The 27,131-nt window shown below is 35.8% G+C and overlaps 1 protein-coding gene across 1 annotated transcript in view; it reads left to right on the forward strand.

The window, feature by feature from the left end:
• The window catches only part of NDUFS1 (NADH:ubiquinone oxidoreductase core subunit S1), a 30,758-nt gene extending 3,907 nt beyond the window's left edge, over positions 1 to 26,851 (forward strand). The window contains exons 3-19 of the mRNA XM_060016240.1: positions 386 to 477; positions 2,527 to 2,634; positions 3,332 to 3,408; positions 4,062 to 4,143; positions 4,224 to 4,354; positions 4,809 to 4,994; positions 7,356 to 7,490; positions 8,167 to 8,281; positions 9,196 to 9,341; positions 9,703 to 9,831; positions 13,590 to 13,719; positions 16,733 to 16,893; positions 18,840 to 18,994; positions 20,604 to 20,779; positions 21,463 to 21,597; positions 21,701 to 21,773; positions 23,533 to 26,851. Of these exons, the coding sequence (XP_059872223.1) occupies positions 386 to 477; positions 2,527 to 2,634; positions 3,332 to 3,408; positions 4,062 to 4,143; positions 4,224 to 4,354; positions 4,809 to 4,994; positions 7,356 to 7,490; positions 8,167 to 8,281; positions 9,196 to 9,341; positions 9,703 to 9,831; positions 13,590 to 13,719; positions 16,733 to 16,893; positions 18,840 to 18,994; positions 20,604 to 20,779; positions 21,463 to 21,597; positions 21,701 to 21,773; positions 23,533 to 23,624 (2,123 nt within the window). The 3' untranslated portion in view covers positions 23,625 to 26,851. The remainder of the gene's footprint in view (positions 1 to 385; positions 478 to 2,526; positions 2,635 to 3,331; positions 3,409 to 4,061; positions 4,144 to 4,223; positions 4,355 to 4,808; positions 4,995 to 7,355; positions 7,491 to 8,166; positions 8,282 to 9,195; positions 9,342 to 9,702; positions 9,832 to 13,589; positions 13,720 to 16,732; positions 16,894 to 18,839; positions 18,995 to 20,603; positions 20,780 to 21,462; positions 21,598 to 21,700; positions 21,774 to 23,532) is intronic.
• The last annotated feature ends 280 nt before the right edge of the window (positions 26,852 to 27,131 follow it).

A 27,131-nucleotide genomic window follows, 5' to 3' on the forward strand; every position in this document is an offset into this window, starting at 1 on the left:
ATAATTTTCAAAATACAACTTTAAACATTTTATAGAAATTATCGTGGAATAGAAAGTAGTAGGAATTGCCCATCAGTGCCAAAATGGAAAAAGCAGTCATTTTGCTTTTGAGAAGTGGTCTTCCCAGGAACATATTTTCAGTGGTATTAAAAGTTACAACTTAAACTGCTCTTAAAAGTAGACAGCCATTTTCTGTTTGGTATTCAGGACTGGAAAAGCTTTCCTCTAAGTCAGTAATTTAGAAGTTTGCATCTAGAGAAATAGAAGGGAATAGTACAAAATGAGGAAAAAATTTAGATGTGAAGGTTAATTAATCCATTATCCTCTGTTGTAATAACTTGAACTCTGTTAATTTCATTTTCACCTCAATATTTTTGATGGTCAGTTCGAACAACTGCCACAGCAGCAAGCAACTTGATTGAAGTATTTGTTGATGGTCAGTCTGTCATGGTGGAACCAGGAACTACCGTCCTCCAAGTAGGCATTCATTTTAATTCTTTATTTTTGCGTTTGTTCTGATTTAAAAAAACAAAAATAATTTATTTTCTTTATACTGTTCATTTGCTTCTAAAATTTTCAAGATTCCTTGACAAATGCTCATTAAAGAACTATATATAGATAGTAAACTTATATGAAAATAAGTTTGATTTGAAATCTTGGCATTTCAGAGTGAGTGAGCTATCATTTATCAGTTTCTGACTTTCTAAGTGAACTGTGGCCGTTCTTTTGTTTCACTTCTGCCTTCAAATAAATTCCCGTTTAGAAGTTTTAAGTTACCTAAAATAAAATTTTAGTTAGTATAGGTAAGTTTGGGGAAAAGGTGACCTTTGTTGTGAGCCTGCTTGATGCTTTTCACTTTTATGTAACCTTTCTATCTTTAATAATATTTCTAGGAATGTGTCCTACAAAGCAGATAAATGGAGGGTAGTAGGTTCTCGAATTTATGCCCTAAGTATTTAATTTCTCCAAATTCCTCCAGAACTAACAGAGTTGGTCATGGAGAAGAAGTGCTTCATTCCATCGTAAATTATTGCAGAGCTAAATGCTCTTTATTCATTTTAACAGTAATTTCTAGACTGTCAGGCATACACATGTAAACATAAATATATAACAAAATTATGTACAATGTACAGTGGAGAGTATTTTGGCATGTATAGGTAGAAAGAGATGTCAGGAATATCTCAGGTGACCTCTGAGAAGATTTTAAAGGATGAGTAGGTTTTTATATGTGGACAAGGAAGCTTCAGGTAGTTTGGTATTGATGGAACATAAGGTATGTGTAGAAGAGGAGATAACAGGAAAGCAGATTATTCTGGTAGAGAAGGTCTGGTCATTAAAGACAATCTATGCAATGTTGAAGAGCTTATAGTTTGGACCATCAAGAATATTCATGGCTACTAAGCAGTATGACAGTGACTGTAGAGGATGGTGGTTTGGAGAATAATAAGACTGGAATGAGACACAGAAAGAGTATATCTTGCATTAGTGGAGCAGGAAGTGAAAAGGCCTAAAATAGTGGCAATGGGAATGAAAACAAGAGGGTATATTCAGGGGAGAGTGAGATGTAGATAGACAGGCCTTTAGGAATGATGAAGAGCAGAGGAGTTTTTATGATTTCTGCCTTTGTTAGCTTATTTGGGGATGTATAGTAGGGGACAGAAATAGATTGAATTTTAACTGTCTGTAGAGTGTACACATGTGAATGCCTACTTACATCTAAAGAAGTGGAGGACTATGAGGGCTGCAGACCCTCAGGGCCACAGATGAAGTTTTGAATGTAATCATACGTAAATGAGCTAGTGTGAAGGCTGGGACAGTTGACCCACTGCATCTAGCACACAGGAAGACTCCATACGTTTTTGCTAAGTAGTTAAAATATTGAAAATCGATGAGATTGCTTTAGAGTGAGGGCTAAGGATGGAAGAACTAATTCTAGAGGAAGTTTGAGTACGTTTGTAGGCTCAGAGAAGGAGCAGGGATAATTGGTAGAGGGAACTAATATCCTTCACTAAGCAAATGGGAACTGGGAAGGGAGTGAGAGTCCTGGCTGGGGTATTTGGAGCCAAAGATAGAACCAGATTATAGTCAGCTAGAAGGTGTAAAGTGGAGTCTAATCTAAAGGAGGAGGGCTAGTCAATGAGGAAGTCAAGGTATGAAACCACTGGGACAGAGTTTGAAGGAGGAGTCTTTGTAGACAATGGTTCAGAGTAGAAATGGGGAGTCAAGCCTTTAGCACAGTCTGAATATGCTTCTTTATCCAGTTTCTTCCACGTAAGGTATAGGCATGGTGAGGATCTTTAAAGAGGTAGCTTCAGAGCAGACAGGGGTTGGAATCAAGAGGAAAGAAAAGGAGGGAAATCTCTCTGAGGATCAAGTTACAGATATTTGTAGGTAGGAGTAATAAGATACGTAGGGGATGGCCTCATGTTTTTTTGTTTGTTTTTTGTTTGTTTTTACTGTGTTTTAGACAAGACAAGGATGAGGTCAGGTTATTCTAGTGCAAACGGTTTATACTTTGTCTTCTAGGCTTGTGAGAAGGTTGGCATGCAGATCCCTCGATTCTGTTATCATGAAAGGTTGTCTGTTGCTGGAAACTGCAGGATGTGCCTTGTTGAAATTGAGAAAGCTCCTAAGGTACTTGATACCTAAAATTCCACACCATGCTGTAGAAGGTAGAAAACTTTAAATCTTGCAGCAGACTTTATTTAGAATCAGTATTGTTGTAGTGGAGAATCTGGTCCTGTTTACTTCTGTCTATAAGTTTATTTTTTGTGTGATTGATTCTCTTCATTTCAAAACTGGAAACACATTGAAGAAAGTGCTTTATATAAATGCAAGTGGCATATAATGGTAACATTTAGAAATTAAATGGGTCTTTTTAGAGCACTCACTATTTCCAAATGGTGTGTGACACACAAGTAGGATGTGGAGCTGCCAAGCAGCACATTAGAAGTGCTTATGCTGTGCCATTTTCACTAGAGAAAAGGGTTGCAGTGAAGAGGTTCACTTTCAGTTTAATTTCGTTTTGGCTTGTGCAATTTTAATTCAGTACTGCCTGCTAATCAAAACACAGTTATTTGATGTTCTATTTCAGAGCCTCTTATAAAAAATCTTATTAATTATTAGAATAAAATTAAGATGTCTAGTTTCTAAGAGAACTGTATCGTGCCAGATTATCATATTATAAATATGAAAACTAAAAAACTCAGTCTTCAAAAATACTCTGTTCTTTCCTGGTTTTCTAATGTTAATTTAATATTTTTGTATATTGGTTTAACTTATAATTACAAATAAATACAAATACTTAGAGATTTTTGCATTGAAATTCCAGGTTGTAGCTGCTTGTGCCATGCCAGTAATGAAAGGTTGGAATATCCTGACAAACTCAGAGAAAACTAAGAAAGCCAGGTACTTTATTGTTAACTTGGCATAGTGACTTTTATTAGAGCAGAAAATTGCACATTTCAGTATGTAGACCTTCCCATAGACGAGAAATTCAGTATCAAGCTCTGAAGAAGTTGGCGTGCTTGGCTTCTAGGAGCAGTTGGAAGTGAGTACACATAGAGGAGGTGAAGTCAGGTGTTTATGGTTTTGAGCCTGCAGCAGAATCAGCATTAAAATCCCTTGTTTAGAACCTTGCTCATCTTGTGGTAACAGTGAGTTTGTTTGGGGCTTATTGAACTGAGATTATTGCAGTGATATTGTACTGTACTGTACTGGCACTGATTGTGTTTGTTTTTGCTTTACATTCATGTTTTTTTGAATTAATGCCAGTGTTTTCTGAAGACCATTCAGCAACTTTTGGTATTTCTGTATTGTTAAAACTCAATTTTCTAGGTTCTCTAATGATGTTTTATTCTGGACTCCTATAAACATTTTTTAGATTATGTATTTAATACTACTCTTACGATAGTTACATTGGCGTTTCTTATAGTAAATGTAAAATCCATGTTAACTATATGAGAGTATACATCTGTGACAGTTATTTAAATAGGCTATATGTAAACCATTTTGAATGTCAGCAATTTATGTAATTATATATATTACAATTTTCTTTACAGGGAAGGTGTGATGGAGTTCCTACTAGCAAATCACCCACTGGATTGTCCTATTTGTGACCAGGGAGGTGAATGTGATCTGCAGGTATGTAGTCTAATTCCTTAAATCTTTTTGTTTTAATTTTGTTAGCAAAATTTGGTTAACTCTTTCATAATCTACTTAAGGACCAGTCCATGATGTTTGGAAGTGATAGGAGCCGGTTTTTAGAGGGGAAACGTGCTGTGGAGGACAAGAACATTGGGCCATTGGTAAAAACCATTATGACTAGATGTATACAGTGTACTCGGTGCATCAGGTAATCTTTTTCTCCTTCTCTCTTCTGCAATATCATTTGTATACTTATTTAATATTCACAAAATTTGGTGGAATAACACCACTGGAACGGATATCAACTTTTATTTGGTGAAAGAAGAGGGATGTTGTATTCAGTGTTTTTTACATAAGCCAGTAAAATGAATAAGTTTTCACTTTTAGTTAATATCAACTTCACTTGGATTTAAAAATCAAAATCTACAAGCATTAACTTTGTGATAACTTGCTGAGCTGTGCACATGATTTGTGCAATTTTCTGTACGTGTGTTACACCTCAAATTAAATGGAAACATTTATTATTTTTATTCAGGGACTACATTTTCCATTGAAAATCTATCTTTCTAGTGTTTGGAAAATCATTACCTTTGTGATAATGAATAGGAAATGAGGTAAGTTTGCTGCGTTTGACCATTTGATGGTACATTTTTATCTTGCAGATTTGCAAGTGAGATTGCAGGAGTAGATGATCTGGGAACAACAGGCAGAGGAAATGATATGCAAGTTGGCACATACATTGAAAAGATGTTCATGTCTGAACTTTCTGGGAATATCATTGACATCTGCCCTGTAGGTGCCCTGACCTCTAAGCCCTATGCCTTTACTGCTCGGCCTTGGGAAACAAGGTATTCATCGTGGTATTTTTTGTCCTTTAATTCAGTACTATTCAAAAAATTTTAAGATTCATTTTCTTCATGAGTTCTAATTGTTCTGGTCCAAGTTTTTATTTATTTGCTTTAAGTAAAACCCTTTTAATAGAAGATAAGTTGTTAAATTGAAGGATAGAATGAAACTGTGCAAATTAATTGTAATTTTCTTGGAAATTAATTCCAAAGTACTTAATCACAAAATTATTTTATTCACTTGTTCTTCCAAGGAATAAGATTGTCTTGATTTTTAAAAATTTATAGTTTCCTCTCATTGTACATTAAATTTTCAACCACGTATACATATTATACTTTAATTAGTTCTTATTAGTTCTTTATAATTACAAATCTATTTTTTAAAATCTATCTATCTATCTAACTATTTATTTATGGCTGTGTTGGGTCTTCTTTGCTGTGCATGGGCTTTCTCTAGTTGCTGCAAGTGGGGTCTACTCTTCATTGCGGTGCGCAAACTCCTCATTGCGGTGGCTTTTTCTTGTTGCAGAGCACAGGCTCTAGGCGTGCGGGCTTCAGTATTTGTGGCACATGGGCTTAGTTGCTCTGTGGCATGTGGGATCTTCCTGGATCAGAGCTCGAACCAGTGTCCCTTACATTGGCAGGTGGATTCTTAACCACTGCACCACCAGGGAAGTCCTACAAATCTAAAACGAACATATTTATAACTTTTCTTATATATCTCTGATTCTTCTGATTAAATTAGGAAATGAAATAGATCGTTGCAATAAACTTGTATACTTTTAAGGTTCTAGAAATATATCATCAAATTGCCTTCTGGTTTTAAACTCCTACCAGAGTACCAGAGTATATGGGAGTATCTTAAAATTCCAGGCTTTAAAAAAAAAAAAAAAAAAATTCCAGACTTTAAACCATGTATTTGTGTATACAAAAGGTTTAGGGAGCTGGGGGCAGGGAGGAGACAGTACATAATTGAAATGTCTAAATAGAGAGTGTTTTCTCCTCTCCATAATACATACAAATGCTACACTTAATGTTGTGTCACAGGTCTTTGAGACACTATTCATTTTTCTTAAAAGTATTTTTTTCTTTATTCTTCAGATTGGATGAATTCTGTTGATCTGTTGTCAAGTTCATTCATTCATTCTTTTGTCATCTCAAATCTGCTGTTCAACCCCTATAGTGATTTGTTTTATTACAGTTATACTTTCCAACTCCAGAATTTCTATTTCGTTCTTTTTTGTAATTTCTGTATCCTTACTGGGAATCTTTGTTGATTCAATGCTTCATACTTCCCTTTAATCTTTAAACATGATTTTCCTTATTTCTTTGAACATATTTTAATATTCTTGTTTTTATTTTTAAGCAAGGCTTCTTAGGAGTTGCTCCTGTGTCTGCATAGCTTAGTAGTCAGATAATGACTGTGCTTAAATTCTTTGAGCCAATAAAGCTTTCATCCTCTGCCATTGGATCTGTGTGTGAATAGAAGAGCATATTCAGAGATAAGGCTGTTTTCAAGTCTACCCAGCTTGTACTTTACACCAGGTCTTTTGGGTCTCTGTGTTGTCCAGGAGAGTGTGAATAGCCTGGGCTCTCTCTGGTCTCAGCTGCACATATGTGCAGCCTCCGCTAGGAATGCTTGCCCTGACTGTGACTACAGCCTCAGGCTAGTACTCTTGACTTTCCTCGGCTCAATGGCCTCCAAGATACCACTTCCACAGACAACTTTTGCCATTTCTCCAAAACGAGTGAGCCTTGTCTGTAGGAAAGAAAGAAGCTCCTGTCTTCATAGCTTGCCCCATCTTGGCAGAACCTCCAGTTCAAGGTGGTAGGAAAGGGGATAAGAATAGTCCCAAGCCAGAACACCACTGATTTCCACTGTTCTTTCTTGAAGTTCAGGAGTTTTTCCCACACATGAAAGCTTTTCATGATATTGTGTGCTTTTGTTAGCTCTCCAAAGAGCTGAATTGGTTGCTTTTGTCAGTTTTTGTCTAGCTTTATTTTTGTTTTTGGGGGGAGGATTTGTCAAGCTCCTTAATCAGCCATACCCCAAAATCTTGCCCCTCTTATTATTTATTTTGATACTCTAATTGTCCATATTTTGCTATTTGCAGCTGTTCCAGTTGGTTTCTGTTTTAGATAACAGTTTTAAAGGCTTCATTTTTGCATTACGGTCTGTTCAAATATGAGAGTATATTTATTTTATTTATTTAATTTTTTAAATCACAGTTCCTCTGAGTTCCATTAGTTTTAGAAATTCAGAAAGGAAATTTGTAAAATTTTTTGTTTTTGGTAAACCCGGTAACAGAAACTTTTTCCTTATTTTCAAAATCAACTAGTAAATATATGTGTTTATTTTCTTAGAAAGACAGAATCCATTGATGTAATGGATGCAGTTGGAAGTAATATTGTGGTCAGCACAAGAACTGGAGAGGTAATGAGGATTTTGCCAAGGATGCATGAGGACATCAATGAAGAGTGGATCTCTGATAAAACCAGGTATGTGCTATATTGTTTCCTTTAACTTTTGGACTTGATTTAAAGGAAATTTTATAATAATTTTAATATTAAGGAACAGTCTTTTATATTTGCAAATTAATGTATATAGACTATTGAAATTTGGACTGTTTATATAGAGAATTAGACAAAACTGACTTTAATAGTCCTAGGTATATCACTGGCTTTCATATTAACTGGCTTTCATATTGAGAAATATGTTTTTTCCTCCCAGATAGAGAAATTGAAGTAAATTAAGATACTTTATCTATTTCAGTTTGCCTCTGTTTCATTGGAGAATAGAAGCTAAATATAAGTTAGATTTGCACAATATAATTTTGATGAAATATCTAAAGATACTCAAGTTTTATAAATGGTTTGGCTTTTTCAGCTACCAGATTTCTTGTGTATTGTAATTTTAAGATTATTCAGGTAGCTGAAAATAAATTACAAGAACTCAAACATTTTAGGTGGTATTTTAGTTTTAGATGATGTTTGTAGAATATTTATTAGTTCATCTCCAAAGAAACCTGGAATAATTCTTTTATCCAAGTGTTTGTTCTATTTGACCTTTAACCAGTACTGTATTTTAATATCATTTCTTTTAGATTTTAAACTTGAAAATTGTAGTTGCCTTTTTTAGCAAGATTCCACAAATGGTATAATTTCTGTTATCTAGATTTGCCTATGATGGGCTAAAACGTCAAAGACTTACCGAGCCGATGGTCAGAAATGAAAAGGGGCTTTTAACATACACCACCTGGGAGGACGCACTCTCTCGTGTAGCTGGAATGGTAAAAAATTGAAGTATAGAATAACTATATTTGTGATTTCCAAGGCACATCTTTCTAATGAAGAGGGGATATGTTTCTCTTCACTTCTTTCATCTTGCCAAGATTATCTTCCATTTAACAAACATTTATTGAGGAAAAAAGAAAACATGTATTGAGAACTGTACAACATGTCATGCTAGATGTAGGGATATAAAGACCACTAGCACATAGTTCTTAACCTCCCACAGTCTTTTAGGAAAAGATGCATAATTAAGCAATTACCATATGCTGCTTTGGGTAGTTGTGCAGAAAATGATATATGAGAGAGCACATTGGAGGGATGCCCAACCAGGTATCGTGTCACATAGGTAAGGTGACTCCTTAGGCAAAGTCTAAGCATGAATAGAAGCTTGCCAGAGCAAAAACGGGGAATGGCCTTCTGGTCAGAGAAAAGCAACATACATAAAGGGCTTGAAGGAATGACAGATCCTTCAGATGAAGTTGTATTTAAATATAATTCCACAGTCTTCATCTTCCAGACCTCATTTTGAGACCCTTTGTTCCTAATTTGAAAACAAACAGGAACTTCCCTGGCTGTCCAGTGGTTAAGACTCCACACCTCCACTGCAGGGAGCACAGGTTCGATCCCTGGTCAGGGAATCAGATCCCATATGCCACACAGCGCAACCATAAGTAAATAAATGCATGCATACATACATACATCTTTATTTCAGGCTGATGTTATTAACCTTGGCCCCATGTACGCTTCTGCTTCTCACTTTCAGATTAATAATTAGTGTGAGAACATTTTAGTTAGAAGTTTGTTCCTTTTATTGTACTTGAAAATGACATTATTGTTTTGTTTTCTGAACATTTCATTGTGATCCTTTGCTGAATGAAGGTTTCTTGGTGATAGCCTTTCCATCCATTTTTAGTTGCAGAGTTTTCAAGGCAACGATGTGGCAGCAATTGCAGGTGGCTTGGTGGATGCTGAAGCCCTGGTATCTCTCAAAGATTTACTTAATAGAGTGGACTCTGACACCCTATGCACTGAAGAGGTCTTCCCTACCACAGGAGCTGGGTGAGAAGTTTGAAGCTAGAATCTAGGCTTTCTTTTTTTTTTCTTTCTTTTTTTTTTTTTTCTGGTTACAAGGTGTGTTTAAACCAACACATCTGTGGCATCAATGACTTTTATGTGACAGCTTGGATACTCCAACATACCAACCAGCTTATTATCACATATAGACCAAAGTCAGACCAGGAGCTATTAGAGAATCCAGTTATTAATAAGTATCTGAACCTTTGATGTAATTTAAGAATGCTTCATAGATTCTTTTTTTGTCTGGGAGTGCCATGGGTTTGATGACAGGAGAGTATTTCATGGATTGTCAGTGTGTATTAGTTTTAAAGTAAAACTTGCATTTTATATTTCATGTTTCTAGCACAGATCTACGTTCCAATTATCTTCTTAATACTACAATTGCTGGTGTGGAAGAGACAGATGTTGTCCTCCTGGTTGGTACAAATCCACGTTTTGAGGCACCACTATTTAATGCTAGAATTCGAAAGAGGTTAGTAATAATATTCAGGGTTTTAAAAACATTTATATGATAATTTGTTTTATATATGTAGAAAAGACTATTTTAGCTGATTCTTAATAGTGTTAGTGGGAGTGAGACTCCAAAAGATAATTGGAGGGCAATTTCTAACTTCTCCATTCCCCGCTTCTCCCCCTGCTGATCTTTTTATCCTTTTAGTTTGAAATAATTCAAGATACTTGAAATGTTCTTTGTATACCCATTTTTGTGTAATGTTCACCCGATTAGTCAATGTTCATGTTTCATATATTTTTTTATTCTCTCTCCATGTATATATTTGTTTGAATATAACCATCTGAAAGTAGGTTGTAGACATAATGCTCTTTTTATCCCACACTGAGTACTTCTGTGTGGATTTCCTAAGAACAAGGGATATTCTCCATTTAAGAATTTGATTATTTAATCAAGAATTTACTATTGATACAGTGTTCGTATCTAATCTATAGTTTGTGTTCAGATTTCACTGATTCTTCCATAATTTCTTTTATAATTTTTTTTTTTCCTGCCCAGGATCCAGTCTGGAGTTACACATTGCAGTTAGTGTCATGACTCTTCAGTCTCCTTTTCTGACATTTTTTTTGAAGAGTACAGGCCAGTTATTTTGTAGAATGACTCTCCATCTTTTTATATCTTAGAGATTTAATAGATCGACCATATAATTGATTGTCTAAACTGGGACACTGTTGAGAGTAGAAAGGGGAGTTGTTAATTACTCCAGGATGACAGGTTAAAACCACCACTATCTCTGACAAACCAGAGTTATATGGTCACCACATTTATAACTATTTTTGGAGGAGCTGAATCCATACTTCCTTGTCATAGAGAATAAATATGAATGATGTAGTTTGTTTTTTATGAAATTTATTTAAATGGCCTGAATGGATAATTAGGAGGTAACTGACTCTGCTGTGTACGTATGACAAAATAAAAACTACAGATCATTTATTCTAAAATTAAAGTCTTTGTTTATAGCTAGCTTAGAGTTAGCATTCTAACACAGCAAATTAATTTATTGAATTTCTTTGGTGTGTACGGGCTTACCTCATTTTGTTGCACTTTGCTGTATTGTACTTGCAGATATGGTGTTTTTTGCAAATTTAAAGTTTATGGCAGCCCTCATTCAAGTAAGTCTTTTGGTGCCATTTTCCAACAGCATCGGCTCACTTTGTCTCTCTGTCATATTTTGATAATTTTCAAAATATTTCAAACTTTTTCAGTATTATTACATTTTATCATGGTGATCAGTGATCTTTGATGTTAGTGTTGTAATTGTTTTGGGACACCACAAACCATACCCATATAATATGGTGAATTTAATAAATGTTGGTGTGTTTTAATAACCTACAATGGCTTCCAAGTGTCAAAGTGAAAGAAAGAGTTGCACATCTTTTACTTTAAATCAAAAGCTAGAAATGATTAAACTTACTGAAGAAGGCTTGTTGAAAGCCGAGACAGGCCAAAAGATAGACCTCTTGTGCCAGTTAGCCAAGTTGTGAATGCAAAGGAAAGGTTCTTGAGGGAAATTAAAAGTACTACTCCAATGAGCACATGAATGATAAGAAAGCAAAATAGCCTTATTGCTGATAATGGATAAAGTTTGAGTGGTCTGGATAGAAGATCAAACCAGCCATGACATTCCCTTAAACCAAACCTAATCCAGAGCAAGGCCCTAACTCTCTTCAATTCTGAAGGCTGAAAGAGGTAAGGAAGCTGCAGAAGAAGAGTTGAAGCTAGCAGAGGTTGTTTCATGAGATTTATGGAAAGAAGCTGTCTCCATAACATAAAAGTGCAAGGTGAAGCAGCAAGTGCTGATGTAGAAGCTGCAGCAAGTTATCCAGGAGATCTAGCTACGATAATTAATGAAGGTGGCTACACTAAACCACAGATTTTTCAGTGTAGACGAAACAGCCTTATATTGGAAAAAGATGCCATTGCTGGAGAAGGACTTTCATAGCTAGAGAAGAAAAGTCAGTGCTTGGCTTCAGAGCTTCAAAGGACAGACTCTGTTAGGGGCTAATGTACCTGGTGACTTGAAGTTGAAGCCAGTGCTCAACTTAACCATTCCAAAAATCCTAGGGCCCTTAAGAATTTTGCTAAATCTATTCTGCCTGTACTCAGTAAATGGAGCAGCAAAGCCTGGATAATAGCACATCTGTTTGCAACATGGTTTACTGAATATTTTAAGCCCATTGTTGAGACCTACTGCTCAGAAAAAAAGATTCCTTTCAAAATATTACTGCTAATTGATAATTGCACCTGATCACCCAAAAGCTCTGATGGAGATACACAATGAGATTAATGTTGTTTTGTGCCTGCTAACACAACGTCCATTCTGCAGCTCATGGATCAAGGAGTAAGATTTTTGGGTCTTATTATTGAGAAATACATTCATAAGGCTGTAGCTGCCATAGCTAGTGATTCTACTGATGGAAAGTAAATTGAAAACCTGGAAAGGATTCACCATTGTAGATGCCATTAAGAACATTCTTGAGGGCTTCCCTGGTGGCGCAGCAGTTGAGAGTCCACCTGCCGATGCAGGGGACGTGGGTTCGTGCCCAGGTCCCGGAAGATCCCACATGCCGCGGAGCGGCTGGGCCCGTGAGCCATGGCCGCTGAGCCTGCGCGTCCGGAGCCTGTGGTCCACAGCGGGAGAGGCCACAACAGTGAGAGACCTGCATACCGCAAAAAAAAAAAAAAAAAAAAAAAAAAAAAACATTCTTGAGTCATGGGAAGAGGTCAAGATATCAGTGTTAAAAAGGAGTTTGGAAGAAGTTGATTCCAGACCTCCTGGATTACTTTGAGGGGCTCAGGACTTCAGCTGAGGAGGTAACTGCAGATGTGGTGGAAATAGAGAACTAGAATTAGAAGTAGAGTCTGAGGATGTGACTGCATTGCTGCAATCTCATGATAAAACTTTAATGGATGAAGAGTTGCTTCTTATGGATGAGCAAAAAAAGTTGTTTCTTGATATAGGATCTATTCCTGGTGAATTCTGTGAAGAAATTGTTGAAATGACAACAGTGGATTTAGAATATTACATAAATTTAAGTTGATAAAGCAGCAGCCAGATTTGAAAGGATTGACTCCCAATTGTGAAAGAATTTCTACCGTGGGTAAAATGCCATCAAACAGCACTGCACGCTACAGAGAAATTGTTCATGAAAGGAAGAGATCATCGAAGCGGCACACTTCATTACTGTCTTATTCTAAGAAACTGCCACAGCCAGCCCAGCCTTCAGCAACCACCACCCTGATCAAAGTCAGCAGCCATCAGCACGAGGCAAGATTCTCCACCAGCAAAAAGATTTCCATTCACTCAAGGTTCATACGATGTTTAGCATGTTTTTAGCAATAAAGTATTTTTTAATTAAGGTGTGTATATTGTTTTTCTGACATAATGATTTTGTACACTTAATAGACTGCAGTGTAGTGTAAATATAACTTTTATATGCACCAGGAAACCAAAAGATTTGTGTGACTTGCTTTATTGTGACTCACTTTATTTTGTGGTCTGGGAAGGAACCAACAATATCTCCAAGGTATGCCTGTATTTTTTACAACACTTTATTTTTGAAAGGTACGCAATAATATCTGTTAAATTTAAATGTTCTGGGAGGGCTTTAGTGCTTTTAACATTTTCTAATTTAAATAGATGTAGCACATAGCATTGAAGAGACCAGTAACTGCTAACTTAGTGATTTAGCTCTAAAAACTCTGTTGTTTTCTTTCAGTTGGCTCCACAATGACTTAAAAGTGGCCCTTATAGGCAGCCCTGTTGATCTCACTTACAGCTACGACCATCTGGGAGATTCTCCCAAAATTCTTCAAGACATTGCTTCGGGCAGCCATCCTTTCAGCCAGGTGCTCTTGAGTTATATGTATCTACTCTTGTTGATTTTTAAGTATTATTTTTAAATTTTATTATTTTTGGAATAATATGTGATTGCTGTTAAAAACTACATATATATAGCAACATAGAAAATAATATATAAGAAAGTAAACATTATCCAAAATCCCACTACCCCAAACAAGCATTGATGAAACATCATACAGTCATTTCTCTATTCATATATAGAGCAAGATGGATGGATAGGTAAACAAAAATGAAATCATACTGTACATTTTTTATTTATCAGAGTTTAATTTTACTTGAAGTTATCATTAAAAAATGAAGTAAAACTGAAAGAATTAAACTTTAAACTTCAGTGAAATCTTTCTTTACAGCAAGGGTTATTATTCCTAAAGAAATTTCACCAGTTTTTGTTTGTTTTTTATTTATTTATTTTTTTTGTCCACACCACGTGGCATGTGGGATCTTACTTCCCGGACCAGGGATCGAACCCATGCCCCTTGCAGTGGAAGTGTGGGGTCTTAACCACTGGACCACCAGGGAAGTCCCTCACCAGTTTTTTTTACATGACTTTTTCATTACTAAGTTCTTTATTTACATTCATTTAATTGCCATCTGGAGTTTAGAGCTTTTGGGTTTGTTTTTGTTTGTTTTTGTTTTCTAGAGGAGATGTAAGTGCACCATTCCTTGAGTTCTTTCTTGCTTGAGAATGTTTATTTTATTCCTGAAGAGAGCCTTGACAGGATATAAAGATCTAGGGTTATACTTTTTTTTCCCTCTGAACTTTATAGATACTGCCTTTTGTAACTGTGGAAAAGAAGCCCAGTGTCAGCCATATTCTCTTCCAATCCTGTCCTATTTTTTGTTGTTGTTGTCTAGATACTTTTTTATTGATATTTCATGCTTGATTTTTTATCTTTGAAATTTAGTAACTTCACTAGAATATGTCTTACTGATGGTGGTTCTCTACCATTTTTTTTTTTAATGGGACATACAGCTTTCAGTCTGAAGATTCAAGATTCTCTTTATTTTAGGAGTAATGTGTGTGTGTGTGTGTGTGTGTGTGTGTGTGTGTGTGTGTGTGTGATGTGTGGGATGGTGATTGTTAAAAAAATGTAAAAGGTTTCTGTTTCTCACATAACAGTGGTTCTGAAGGTAAGCAGTTTGACAGATGGTGCAGTTGTCCAAGGATGTCATCAAGGCAGGAGCCTACCTTCCTGCTTTGCTATCCTCAGTGCATTTACTCACTCACGTGTGTTTGTGTGTGAGCCTCTCCTCATGGTTCCAGGATGGTTGCTTTACTGACAGCTTCAGGTGTAGGCAAGAAGAAAATCAAGTGTGAGGGGACAAAGCAGCCAAACCCAACTTCTTTGTCTGTCGGCTTTGAATAACATCATTATTGTTACTGTGATCAAAAGTATTTTTTTTTAATGTATTGAGAAGAATCCTTCTCTTCTCTCTAGCTCACATCCCCATGCCCCAGAAGGTGATGAGTGTTCATCAGGAAAGTTTTCTTCTCTAATATATTTAAATGTATTTTCCATTAATTAGTTCTTTTTGTTAAGAACTCTTAACAGTGCAGATATTGGATCTCCTCTTTTATCTTTTCTGTCATTTTTTTCTTTATTCTTTTGTTCTTTTTTGGTTTATTTTATATAATTTCATATAAACTATCTTTCTTGTCCCGGTATTTATAGTCATGTTTAATTCTGTTTTTTATTGTTTCTGGAATGATTTTCATTTCTGCTTTGTTTCTCTTCTATTTCTTTCTTGAATTCTCTGATGAAAGTCTTCCATAATACTCTCTATCATGTAACTTCTCTGAGCTCTTTTTTTAAGTGAGGGATTGTTTTTCATTTTCTTTGAGGCTATTGAAAACTGTTTCTTATTTTTTTGAGGCTACTGAAAGCACTTCACATTTCCTTGGGAAATTCCTCTTGTGAATATCCTCCTTTTTATAGTATCTAGGCATAATTCTCATGCTGATTCATTGATTGGGTCCAGCTATTTATTGAAGAATGACACAGAAGATGGGCAGGAGAGTGAACTGTTATAGTCTACAGCTTTACTTCTAATTTTTCCATCCTCTACTGTATGTGTAGTTTCTTTTGCACTTGGGATGCATTTCCTCTCAGTTTTTGGTATTCAGGTAGTTACTATGGCTTAAAGCAAAGCCCTTAACTTTAAGGTATTCTGCATTGTGATCTAGTGATCATTGCTTTCCCTACCTTCTCCTCCCTGTCTGGGGCATAGAGAGTAGATGGACTATAGTAGACATGGTACTTCAGCATGGTTTCTCCTGTTACAAAGTATCACCAGAACCTCTGTATGGACATTCCACAATTTTTTCTGGGACCTATCCATCGTCATTCTGACCAAAGGATGTTTGGCTAGAGTTTTAATTCCCAATTATTCCTTTTTGAAAATCTGTTTTATTTGATACTAGTTTAGCTGTTTCACAGTAGCATTGGCAAGAGGTTTTTGAGTAAATCTGGCTGTATGTATATCCATATGTCGACTAGCAAATTAAGACATTCACGTTAGAACTAAAACTTGGGACAGCATATTATAGATGCAAATTTGGTTAGATTTAGTTACTTCTAATGTTTGTTTATTTTATTTTATTTTTTAAAGCTAATTCTTTTTTTTTCTTTTTTTTTGCGGTACGCGGGCCTCTCACTGTCGTGGCCTCTCCCATTGCGGAGCACAGGCTCTGGACACGCAGGCTCAGCGGCCATGGCTCACGGGCCCAGCCGCTCCGCGGCATGTGGGATCTTCCCGGACCAGGGCACAAACCCGTGTCCCCTGCATCGGCAGGCGGACTCTCAACCACTGCGCCACCAGGGAAGCCCTTTATTTTATTTTTTAATTAATTTTTATTGGAGTTTAGTTGCTTTACAATGTTATGTTAGTTTCTGCTGTACAGCAAAGTGAATCAGTTATACATATACATTTATTCCCTCTTTTTTAGATTTCCTTCCCACTTCTAATGTTTTTTTAAATGAAAATTCTTTTTTCTTAAAGGTCCTAAAGGAAGCTAAAAAACCAATGGTGGTTTTAGGCAGTTCTGCACTCCAAAGAAATGATGGGGCAGCAATTCTTGCAGCTGTTTCCAACATTGCTCAAAAGATTCGGATGAGTAGTGGTGTTACTGGTGATTGGAAAGTTATGAATATCCTTCATAGGTAAGTTGAGTAGTTGGTTTTTTTGTTTTTTTTGTTTTTTTGCGGTACGCGGGCCTCTCACTGTTGTGGCCTCTTCCGTTGTGGAGCACAGGCTCCACAGCACTGACATTGTAATTTTTAATTGATTAACCTTATTTTTTTATTTCATTTCATTCTTACCTAAGTTTTCCTTTTCGTGAAAATTCAATGTACTTTATTAGGACATACCTTTTAATGCTTGTTGAGAACATGAAACAGATATTTTAAAACCTTTTCTTTCTTTCCTTTTCTTTTTTTGGATATTTATTTATCTATCTATCTATCTATTTATTTATTTATTTTGGCTCTGCCGGGTCTTAGTTGCAGCACGCGGTATCTTCGTTGCGGCATGCAGGGTCTTCTAGTTGCAGCATGCGGGATCTTTAGTTGTAGCATGCGAACTCTTAGTTGTGGCATGTGGGATCTATTTCCCTGACCAACAGTCGAACCCAGGCCCACTGCATTGGGAGCTCGGAGTCTTAGCCACTAGACCACCAGGGAAGTCCCTTGTCTTTATTTCTTATAGTAAGTTTATTTCAGAGTAAAGCATATTTTCTAATTCTTGGAGAATCTTTTAATCGTTTTTTTGTTTACTGATCATTCTCGCAGAGGCAAACTTAGGTTACTTAGTTTGTTTTCCAAGATGAGGTGGGCTCTGTCATAAGTTAGTGTGTGATTGAGAGACATCCAGGCTTAGAAGGAGAGACATTTAAAAAATATATTGTGTAGGTGGGGCGGCAGGGGGAGCTAAGTTTTGAAATTGAACTTGGAAAGTGTGAGTTCTCTAACTTTGTTCATTTTTAAGATAGATTTGATTGGGAACTCCCTGGCAGTCCAGTGGTTGGGACTCCACACATTCACTGACGTGGGCCCAGGTTCAATCCCCGGTCAGGGAACTAGGATCCTGCCAGCCATGCAGAGTGACAAAAAAAAAAAAAAGATAGATTTTGTTAGTTTTGGTCCCTTGCATTCCATGTGAATTTTAGGATCAACTTGTCAGTTTTTGCAAGGGATTCAGCTGTGATTTTTTGATAGGGATTGCCTTAAATCTGTAGGTCAATTGGGAAGTGTTGCCATCTTAACAATATTGTCTTCCAATCCGTGAACATAGATGTCTTTCCATTTGTTACGGTCTTTAATTTCCTTTGGAGTTGTTTTGTAATTTTCATTATACAAATCTTGCACTTCTTTTGTTAAATTTTTCAAACTATTTTATTCTTTTGATGTCCCATTAGAGAGTTTGACAGAGCAGCAGCATCTATTGGGAGTTCGTTTGACCTGCCCTCCTCCCTTACCAAATACGTAAAACCCAACTAGCTTTATTCACAGTAGGTCCTCAAAATGGCTACTATCTCTTGTAAGAAAATTAACAACAGCAAACTAGACCAAAGACTCCCAAATGTTCAAAGTATAGTTCTTTGAAACCTTTTCTTTAAAAGATTATTATCTGCTTCTAATAGTAATATATGTTCATTGAAAAAATTCCATAAGAACATACAACAGTATACTAATTATAGTTTTCTCTGAATTAGTTTTATGAGTGGTGTTTAAATTTTTCCCTTTTGGTTTTCAAAATCATCTAATTTTTCTCTTAATGACTGTGCTTGACTTATCAAGTCTTACTGTATTGAATAAAAATCAACTTAAGACAATTGCAGTTGGCATAAAGTTTCCAGAATTAGTCCATTAAGTATTACTTAATGAAGAAACAGTGTCCTAAGCATCTTATTTACTTTTTTGCCATTCTTAAAACAGTAAAAGACAGCTGCTTCTGGTTTTGACATCTATTTCAAATGGGTAAAAATGATGAGGGAAGATCTTTGACAGCATTGAATAGAAAAGAGACTAGGTATCATTTCAAGAATCACATTTAAATTTTTATAATGTAAACACAACAAGTATGCTAAAAACTCGTACTTGTTTTACAGGATTGCAAGCCAAGTAGCTGCTTTGGACCTTGGCTATAAACCTGGGGTGGAAGCAATTCGGAAGAACCCTCCCAAAGTGCTGTTTCTTCTGGGAGCAGATGGAGGTTGTATTACTCGACAGGATTTGCCAAAGGATTGTTTCATTATTTATCAAGGTTAGTAGCATCTATGGCACTAGAAACAGAAGAGAATAGTACATTGTGTATATTAGGAACTGTATGGCAATATATTTAGTGGATTGAATATTTTCCATTTGAGAATTTCCCTACATACACACCAATTTTAAAAACATATTTGTTAATATGTATTTTTATAGATATTTAAATGTTTTAGATTTTATATTTAAAAAAATACCTTTATAAAAAATAGGTTTATTAGTTACATAGTTGCTATTGCTATTAAGAATTATCACCTCATGTTTTTTGTTTGTTTGTTTGTTTTTGCGGTACGCGGGCCTCTCACTGTTGTGACCTCTCCTGTTGCGGAGCACAGGCTCTGGACGCGCAGGCTCAGCAGCCATGGCTCACGGGCCCAGCCGCTCCGCGGCATGTGGGATCTTCCCGGACCAGGGCACGAACCCGTGTCCCCTGCATTGGCAGGCGGACTGTCAACCACTGCGCCACCAGGGAAGCCCCACCTCATGTTTTTTAATAACAAATAATTAGAAGAAACCTAAATGCCCCCAGTAATAGTAATTTAAATTATGAAATATTATGTAACATTAAATTCAGTTTTTCAAAGAATATTTAATGTTATATAATCAAGGGGAAGCTTTTTTATATATATAAACAGTGTAAAAGTTAGAAAATCACGAGTCCTGTGTCATAAGACACTTAATGAATTATATTTAATAGCACTCCTTTGGTTTTTTGTGTTTGACTCATTTTCTTGATCTCTAACTCATTGCAAATGTAATCAAGCCTCTTTGGAATAAAAGAAGTCGAGTATTCCTGGATATTTTATAGAGAAAAGTATTATATAACTTTTCACTTCATTTAACACAAACACCATACACTTACACTAGGCTTTTTATTGCCATACCACATAAAAAGCATTATGTAATATTTCCTATCTTTAGTTTAATAAAGTTAAACCAAAATGCATAAACTGAAATCCTATCCTAGTTCTATCCAGAGATAATCATTGATGATGGTTTAGATAGATGCACAGTTCATATGTACTTCTATGCATATGCAAACATGTACATATGCAAACATGTACATTGGCTTTTCTTTCAATTAATTAAAGTTTCTTTTTTCTTCCAACACCTTCTGTTAAACTTTTAATGAGTGATAGTCTTTCAGCATACTATTTTCTGTAATCTTCTGTTTATGCTCTTAATCATACTCCTGTTTGTCATACTCCTGACACTTTTTGTTCCTCCACCATTTCAGTTTACTTTACCAAATTTCACTAACATACATCTGAGCGTTTTCACTTTGTAATGATCAAGAGAAATGATACACCTAGTTGCCCGTAATATGTGTGTTTATGATGTTATACGTATTTGTGTATTTGCAAAAATTAATCTGGGAAGACACATACCAAATGCTTTCACAATAGTTTTCTTTGGGAAGGGAGTTTAACTGTGGGCAAAGTGGGCTTTAATTGTTATTCCAAATACTTCAATACTATATTGTTTTAATTTTTAAAATACTTATAATTATAAAAATGTAATTTTAAAAGGATATATACTGTGTTCATGTATAATACCTAATCAGCTTTGTGCTAAAATGTGGTTTGCCATTTTCCGTCTTTTCACAGGACATCATGGTGATGTTGGAGCTCCTATAGCAGATGTTATTCTCCCCGGCGCTGCTTACACAGAGAAGTCTGCTACTTATGTCAATACTGAGGGCCGAGCTCAGCAGACTAAAGTAGCAGTGACACCTCCTGGCTTGGCAAGAGAAGACTGGAAAATTATAAGAGCCCTTTCTGAGGTATTTGTCCTTAGTGATGCTGCTAATGGAATGTTTGACATGTTAGCTTGTCAGAATGATTTTCGAAGTCAAGGAAGATGCACGTCTGAAATGCAGAGATGACTTGAATAATCTCTGTAGGAGAAACGTGTTCAGAAAACGGGGATTTGGGGAATTCCCTGGAGGTCCAGTGGTTAGGATGCCACACTTTCACTGCCAAGGGTGCGGGTCTGATCCCTGGTGGGGGAACTACGATCCCACAGGCCACGTGGCGTGGCCGAAAAAAAAAAAAACATGGGGATTTGAAATAGGTGTTTTTACTTTTGACTTGTGTTTTTAACTCTTTAACTATAAAAAGAAGCATCATGAGATTTAAAATAATAATATACAGTTGTCTATCAACTTTATATATGAGCAATAGCAGGTTAGCCAAAGCATTCAAATTTAGCAAAGCATTTCTTTATTTCATAATCAGTGTATTTTCTAAAACAAATTACTAATGTATTGACAGCTGTTTATGAATTAGAAGAATTATTTACAGTAGTATTCCCCACTTAACCACCTGCTTAATATACATACAAATGGACACCAATATATTTTTCATAGTAGTACTGCATTATTTTAGCATAGTTGCAATGATGTATTATTTGAAATATTTAAGTATTAATGCTTTATGTCAATTTTTGGAACCTGTTATGTTATAGATTGCAGGTATGACTCTTCCATATGATACTCTGGATCAAGTAAGGAACAGATTGGAAGAAGTCTCTCCTAATCTTGTTCGATATGATGATGTCGAAGGAGCTAATTATTTCCAGCAAGCAAATGAGCTTTCCAAGGTAAAAACACGCCTATACGCAGTTTTCATCATAATGTATCCTCTGGTGTAACAGTACTAATTTTCAATACTATTATTATTGATCTCTTACTCTTTTTTTGCAGCTTGTGAACCAGCACCTTCTTGCTGATCCACTTGTTCCACCTCAGCTAACAATAAAAGACTTCTACATGACAGGTACGCAGTTGTCAGCATGACTGCCAAACATGAAAGGTAGAGAGGAGTAAAATCACCTAATTTAGCATTATGATTCCAACGTGCTAGCGGTAGTATTTGATGTTTTTAATCTCAGAAGGTTTTTCAAATATCAGAACTAATGTAACTTTATATTTTCTGATTTTACTCTAATTTTTCTTTCTGAAATGTAAGTAGTGTTTGAAAATCCAAGAATTAACAGATTTTAAATATAAAATTTTACTACTGTATGAAGAATTACTGTATAGCAATTTAGGGAGAATTTTCTAACTGACAAACATCTGTGAAGGTTTTTCTGAGAATTACAGTAGAAGAATCAGAACACTAAAATGTGAAACATGCCAAATGGTGCTTCTGATGTAAATTGTTAAGAATGTGCTTAAGGAATGCAGACTAACAAACTTGTTTACTACAGATTTTACAACACTTGATATAACATCTAGGTTATGAGATAGTTGATAGACAATTTATAATATTTTCTGTCTAAAAGCAGATAGGAGTATATTTTTCAAGTTCTTGGTGCAGTTTGTATCTAAGATTATTTTTTTTTTAATTTTTATTTATTTATTTTTGATTGTATTGAGTCTTTGTTGCCGCATGCAGGCTTCCTCTAGTTGCGACGAGCGGGGGCTACTCTTCTTTGAGGTGTGCGGGCTTCTCATTGTGGTGGCTTCTCTTGTTGCAAAGCATGGACTCTAGGCACACAGGCTTCCGCAGTTGTGTCACGCAGGCTCAGTATTTGCAGCTTATGGGCTCTAGAGCACAGGCTCAGTAGTTGTGGCACACAGGCTTAGTTGTTCCACGGCATGTGGGATCTTCCCGGACCAGGGCTTGAACCCGTGTCCCCTGCATTGGCAAGCGGATTCTTAACCACTGCGCCACCAGGGAAGCCCTAAGATTATTATTATTATTATTTTTTTTTTTTTGCTGTACACGGGCCTCTCACTGTTGTGGCCTCTCCCATTGCGGAGCACACGCTCTGGACACACAGGCTCAGCGGCCATGGCTCACGGGCCCAGCCGCTCCGCAGCATGTGGGATCCTCCCGGACTGGGGCACGAACCCGTGTCCCCTAGCATCGGCAGGCGGACTCTCAACCACTGCACCACCAGGGAAGCCCTCAGATTATTTTTAATAGGTTTTTTTCAGTTGTATTATCAAAGTTATGTTCATTGTAGAATACATACCTAAGCCCACAAGAGCAAGGAAAAATCACTATGATCCCACTACCCAGAAATAACTATGTTTAACATTTTGGCCAGTCATCCAGGGATATACACATATATTAATTTATTTAAACTAAAAATGAGATTACTTATTTACTCTGGGAGAGAGGGTTTGGACAGCTTTTTTGAAATATTCACATACATAAAATTCACCCATAAAGTGAATTCATGGATTTTAGTACACTGTTCTGTAACCTTTTTTCAGTAATGGTATATTGCACATTCTTTTCCTGTCTTTAATACTTTTCTATAATATTTTTAATGGTTGCATACTGGCCCTTTGTATGGCTGTATATAATTATTTAATCATTCCTAGGAGTACTTATTAAAAGCATTTAGCTATTAAGGGGCTTATCTTCTGAACTTATTGATTTTACAATGTTTATGTATAGTTACATAGACTCTTCCAGTCTTTTTTATTGTTGTTGTTCCTGAATATGTGCAACAGGAAAGTTTTACTGTGTGCTTCTTTTGAAGTTGTGTTATCAAAACGCACATTTTCTTGATATCTTTCAGATTCAATTAGCAGAGCCTCACAGACAATGGCTAAATGTGTCAAAGCTGTCACAGAGGGTGCCCATGCAGTAGAGGAACCATCCATATGCTGAAACATCTACTAGCACCCAGTTAGTTAAAGCACAGTTACGTTGGCATGATCTCTTAGAGGCGTATCTCTCTAAAAAATAATCTAAATGATGTAATATTTAAGGTTCTACCATGCTTTATTTGAAAACGATATTGCAATTGTCAAAGAACTTTGAGGTTTCCAAACATTTATGTATTGCGTGTAAATGTTAAATAGTTTAATAAACATGTATAGATGCCCTTTCATGTAAAAGCACTGATAATCTTTGTGACATAAAAAAGAAAATCCTTAAAATACGAATTTTTGTTTATCTTCATTGATCACTTATGTTTGTAAAATGGATGAAATAATAGCTCCGTTAGGACCTATTTTTTTCTAGTGCTAAAGAAAAGATTTAAGTATTCTGTGAAGCTGGGTAAATAGAAAATATATATAATATAATCATACATCAGATGTATATCTTGGACAGCGCTAATAATAATCATAATAATGAAGGCTAATGATTAGTCAGGATTTTCTACATACTAAGCACTCTGGCTTTACATACATTATATTGTTTTGTCCTTTTACATCCCTGTCAGCCAGTATTATCTCATTTTACAGGTGAAGAAGCTAAAGCCCATGGATAATGGGTAGCTTGCCCAAGGCCACAGCAAAAGAGTCATAGAATCAAGCCTGGTTCTCTGACTTCAAAGCCCATTGTTCTTAACTGCTGCACATAATTTCCTCCCATTAGTACAGATTCCATAGGTTGTTACGTCTAAGAATCAGTATTGAGAAGCTTAATGGATAACACATTTTTCTGTTTTCTCTTGAATCTGTTTATATAATGCCATGGTGATTTATGGGATATTTTTCTTTGTATAATAGATTGCACACACATACACCCTTGGAATGAGGGAGGTTTCAAGAGACATAATTTAGGTCCTCATTGATGTTCCATATTTATTATATTAACACCATCTGTAGTATTAAGTCAACTATTCCAGTAATAAAAGACAAAACTAACAGCTCTCATAATTTTCAATTGTCAAAAAAAATTAAAAATTTACAATTAATCTAGGAGATAATCTAATGCTATATTAATTTGTTTTCAAAATCTATGTTCAGAATCCTTTGTTTTGTAATCCTTATTCCTTTTTGCTTTCATCAAAGACTTAGCCCAACTATAGGTTGCGATTTTACTGATACAACAGAGGATAAAAATTTTAGACTATAGTATGTCACCAGTACTTTATCTTCAAAAATTATACAAAATTTGTCACCTGTAACAGTTTTTTCAGAACTATTTTATTCACTTCAGTCATGAAATTGTATACTTTGCTTAAAGTACTTTGCTTAAAATTCTCAGTTGCCTGAAATTGTATAAATTGTATAAATTCTTGGTGAAAGTCTTTGAATTTAATACAAACTTCTTATCTCTCTCTACCTTCTTTATCCCTTAGCACTGTTGCTGACCTCAAGGGGGCAAACACTTTCAGTTTTGTGTTTTGCACGGTACTCTTCAATGAATGAGTGTAGACTTCATAGGATTCTTGGTGAGGGAATATTGCATTCAAATGGAGAAAAGGTGATATATAACTAAGATGGTCCAGGATCCTAGGACTGCCATCTAGGCAGCATGTGTTGAACTTGGAATTCTGTAAAGAATACCTTGTTTGGGCTAAGTAGTACTCAATAAAATTTGTTGGTTTTTACATAAAGTAAACATGAAAGTCTGTCCCATGGGTGCCTATTAGTCACTTAATGCTAAATATTAAGGTTATTGTGACCATAAACATTGAAGATGGTTGCAAGACTTTCTGAAGAAGAGACCCAGATAGAAGAAAAATACATATAGATGAGAAGAATAACAGCTGATGCAATTTTGACTGTAAGCAACAAGGGAGTCAACAATGAGAAATCTACAAAGGATCAAGGCCAAGTCCTTTTAGGTGAAGACGGCAATCTGGAAGACCCTGGAATAATAAATAATACCATTTAGAAAAGATATTCTAATACGTGCCATTAAAGCTTTAAGTACATTGTGTCTAATTTTCACAAAACCCTGCTAACAATCGGTATTAAGACCCAAGAAGTATCAAATAACTTGCCCATTGTTACCCAGTTAAAGACTAAAGGCAAGAATGTTTAATTAGAGATATTTTTTACTGTCCCATTTTGCCTCAAAAAACCTTGTGGGCCACTATAAGAATTGAATAGATATACAGGAAAAATTTTTAAGCCTAAACTTCATACAGAATGCCCCCCAAATTTATTGTGAATTGTATTATAATGAATACATCAATAAAAAGTATTATACCTTGTTAACAATACTCAGTATACAATAATTTATTATTGTTTGGTGCTGAGTTGTTTAAACACTGTTTCTTGCCAGGTCAGACAGATCTTGTTCAACTTTGGAAATATTACTTGGAAAAATTTAACTATTTCTTCATCTGTAAAATGAGGATAAATGTTCTAATAATTGTACCTACCGCCAACCTTAGAGGGTTGTTATGAGGAGCAAGTCAGAAAGCCTCTAAAACTTGCTTGGCCTATTTCCTGACACAGTGAATGCTCAATGTGCTTAGGGACTGAGAACCATCATTATAGGAAAATGTGTGTTCAGAACTTTGCGGGATGTTTCAGGAGGTTGCAACTAACCATCCATGGGAGCCCTTGAAGTCCCCCTTCTAAGTGAATTGAGTACAAAACTCAATTCCATTGATTGTGAGGGAAAGTCATGCCTAATATAACCTCTAGCTTCTGTTTTCCTAAAGAAATGTATTTCTTTCCTAAGACTTGAGAATTAAATGACTTGTCCAAGGTCAACCTAAGTAACAGAATACTGCTACTACAAACTGTCCACCAGGATTGTGAAGATTAATTTATTATTGCAGAGCTCTGCATATTTTGATGGAATTTTTACTAGTCACAGTAAGATTTACTGAGTCTGTTGGATTCTAACCCTTAAAAGAGACTACTTCTGAAAGCAAAACCAAAAAGCAATGCAATCAGAAGAGGGAAAACTATATGCTGGTGATAGAAAGGGTACTGAAGGAGGGTAAGAGCTATTGATGTGCATAAAAGGGGACAGGTGAATTCTTTTGCCAACATGAAGCTTTGGCTAATATAAACTGTCAGCTTTATTATTGCTGGAACAAATTACCCCACCACGATTCAAGCTCCCACAGGGAGAAGAACTAAAGCAGCTTAGCAACAAAAGCAGTGGTAAGAGGTGGGTTTTTTTTTTAATGTTAACAATGTCATTCATGACCACTGTTAAAATGTCACTAGCAAAGTGATTACAAACCCCTGTTACCAAAGGCCCAGTGTGGCTGGGGAATAGTTCAAGCAGAAATAAATGACACGCATGAGTATGACAATTTTTTAGACATTTTGTAAGGTTAATCCTACCTTAGCATAGCTAGACCTTAGGTTTGTGATTGACCCAACTTTTGGAAACAAGTACATGTGAAAAAAATGAACCTTGATAAAGACATTTTGGAACCAAAAAAGTATGTGTGTATACATAATGGCCACCTTT

This window comes from Delphinus delphis, chromosome 7 (genome assembly GCF_949987515.2).
Source record: "Delphinus delphis chromosome 7, mDelDel1.2, whole genome shotgun sequence".
Lineage (NCBI taxonomy): Eukaryota > Metazoa > Chordata > Mammalia > Artiodactyla > Delphinidae > Delphinus > Delphinus delphis.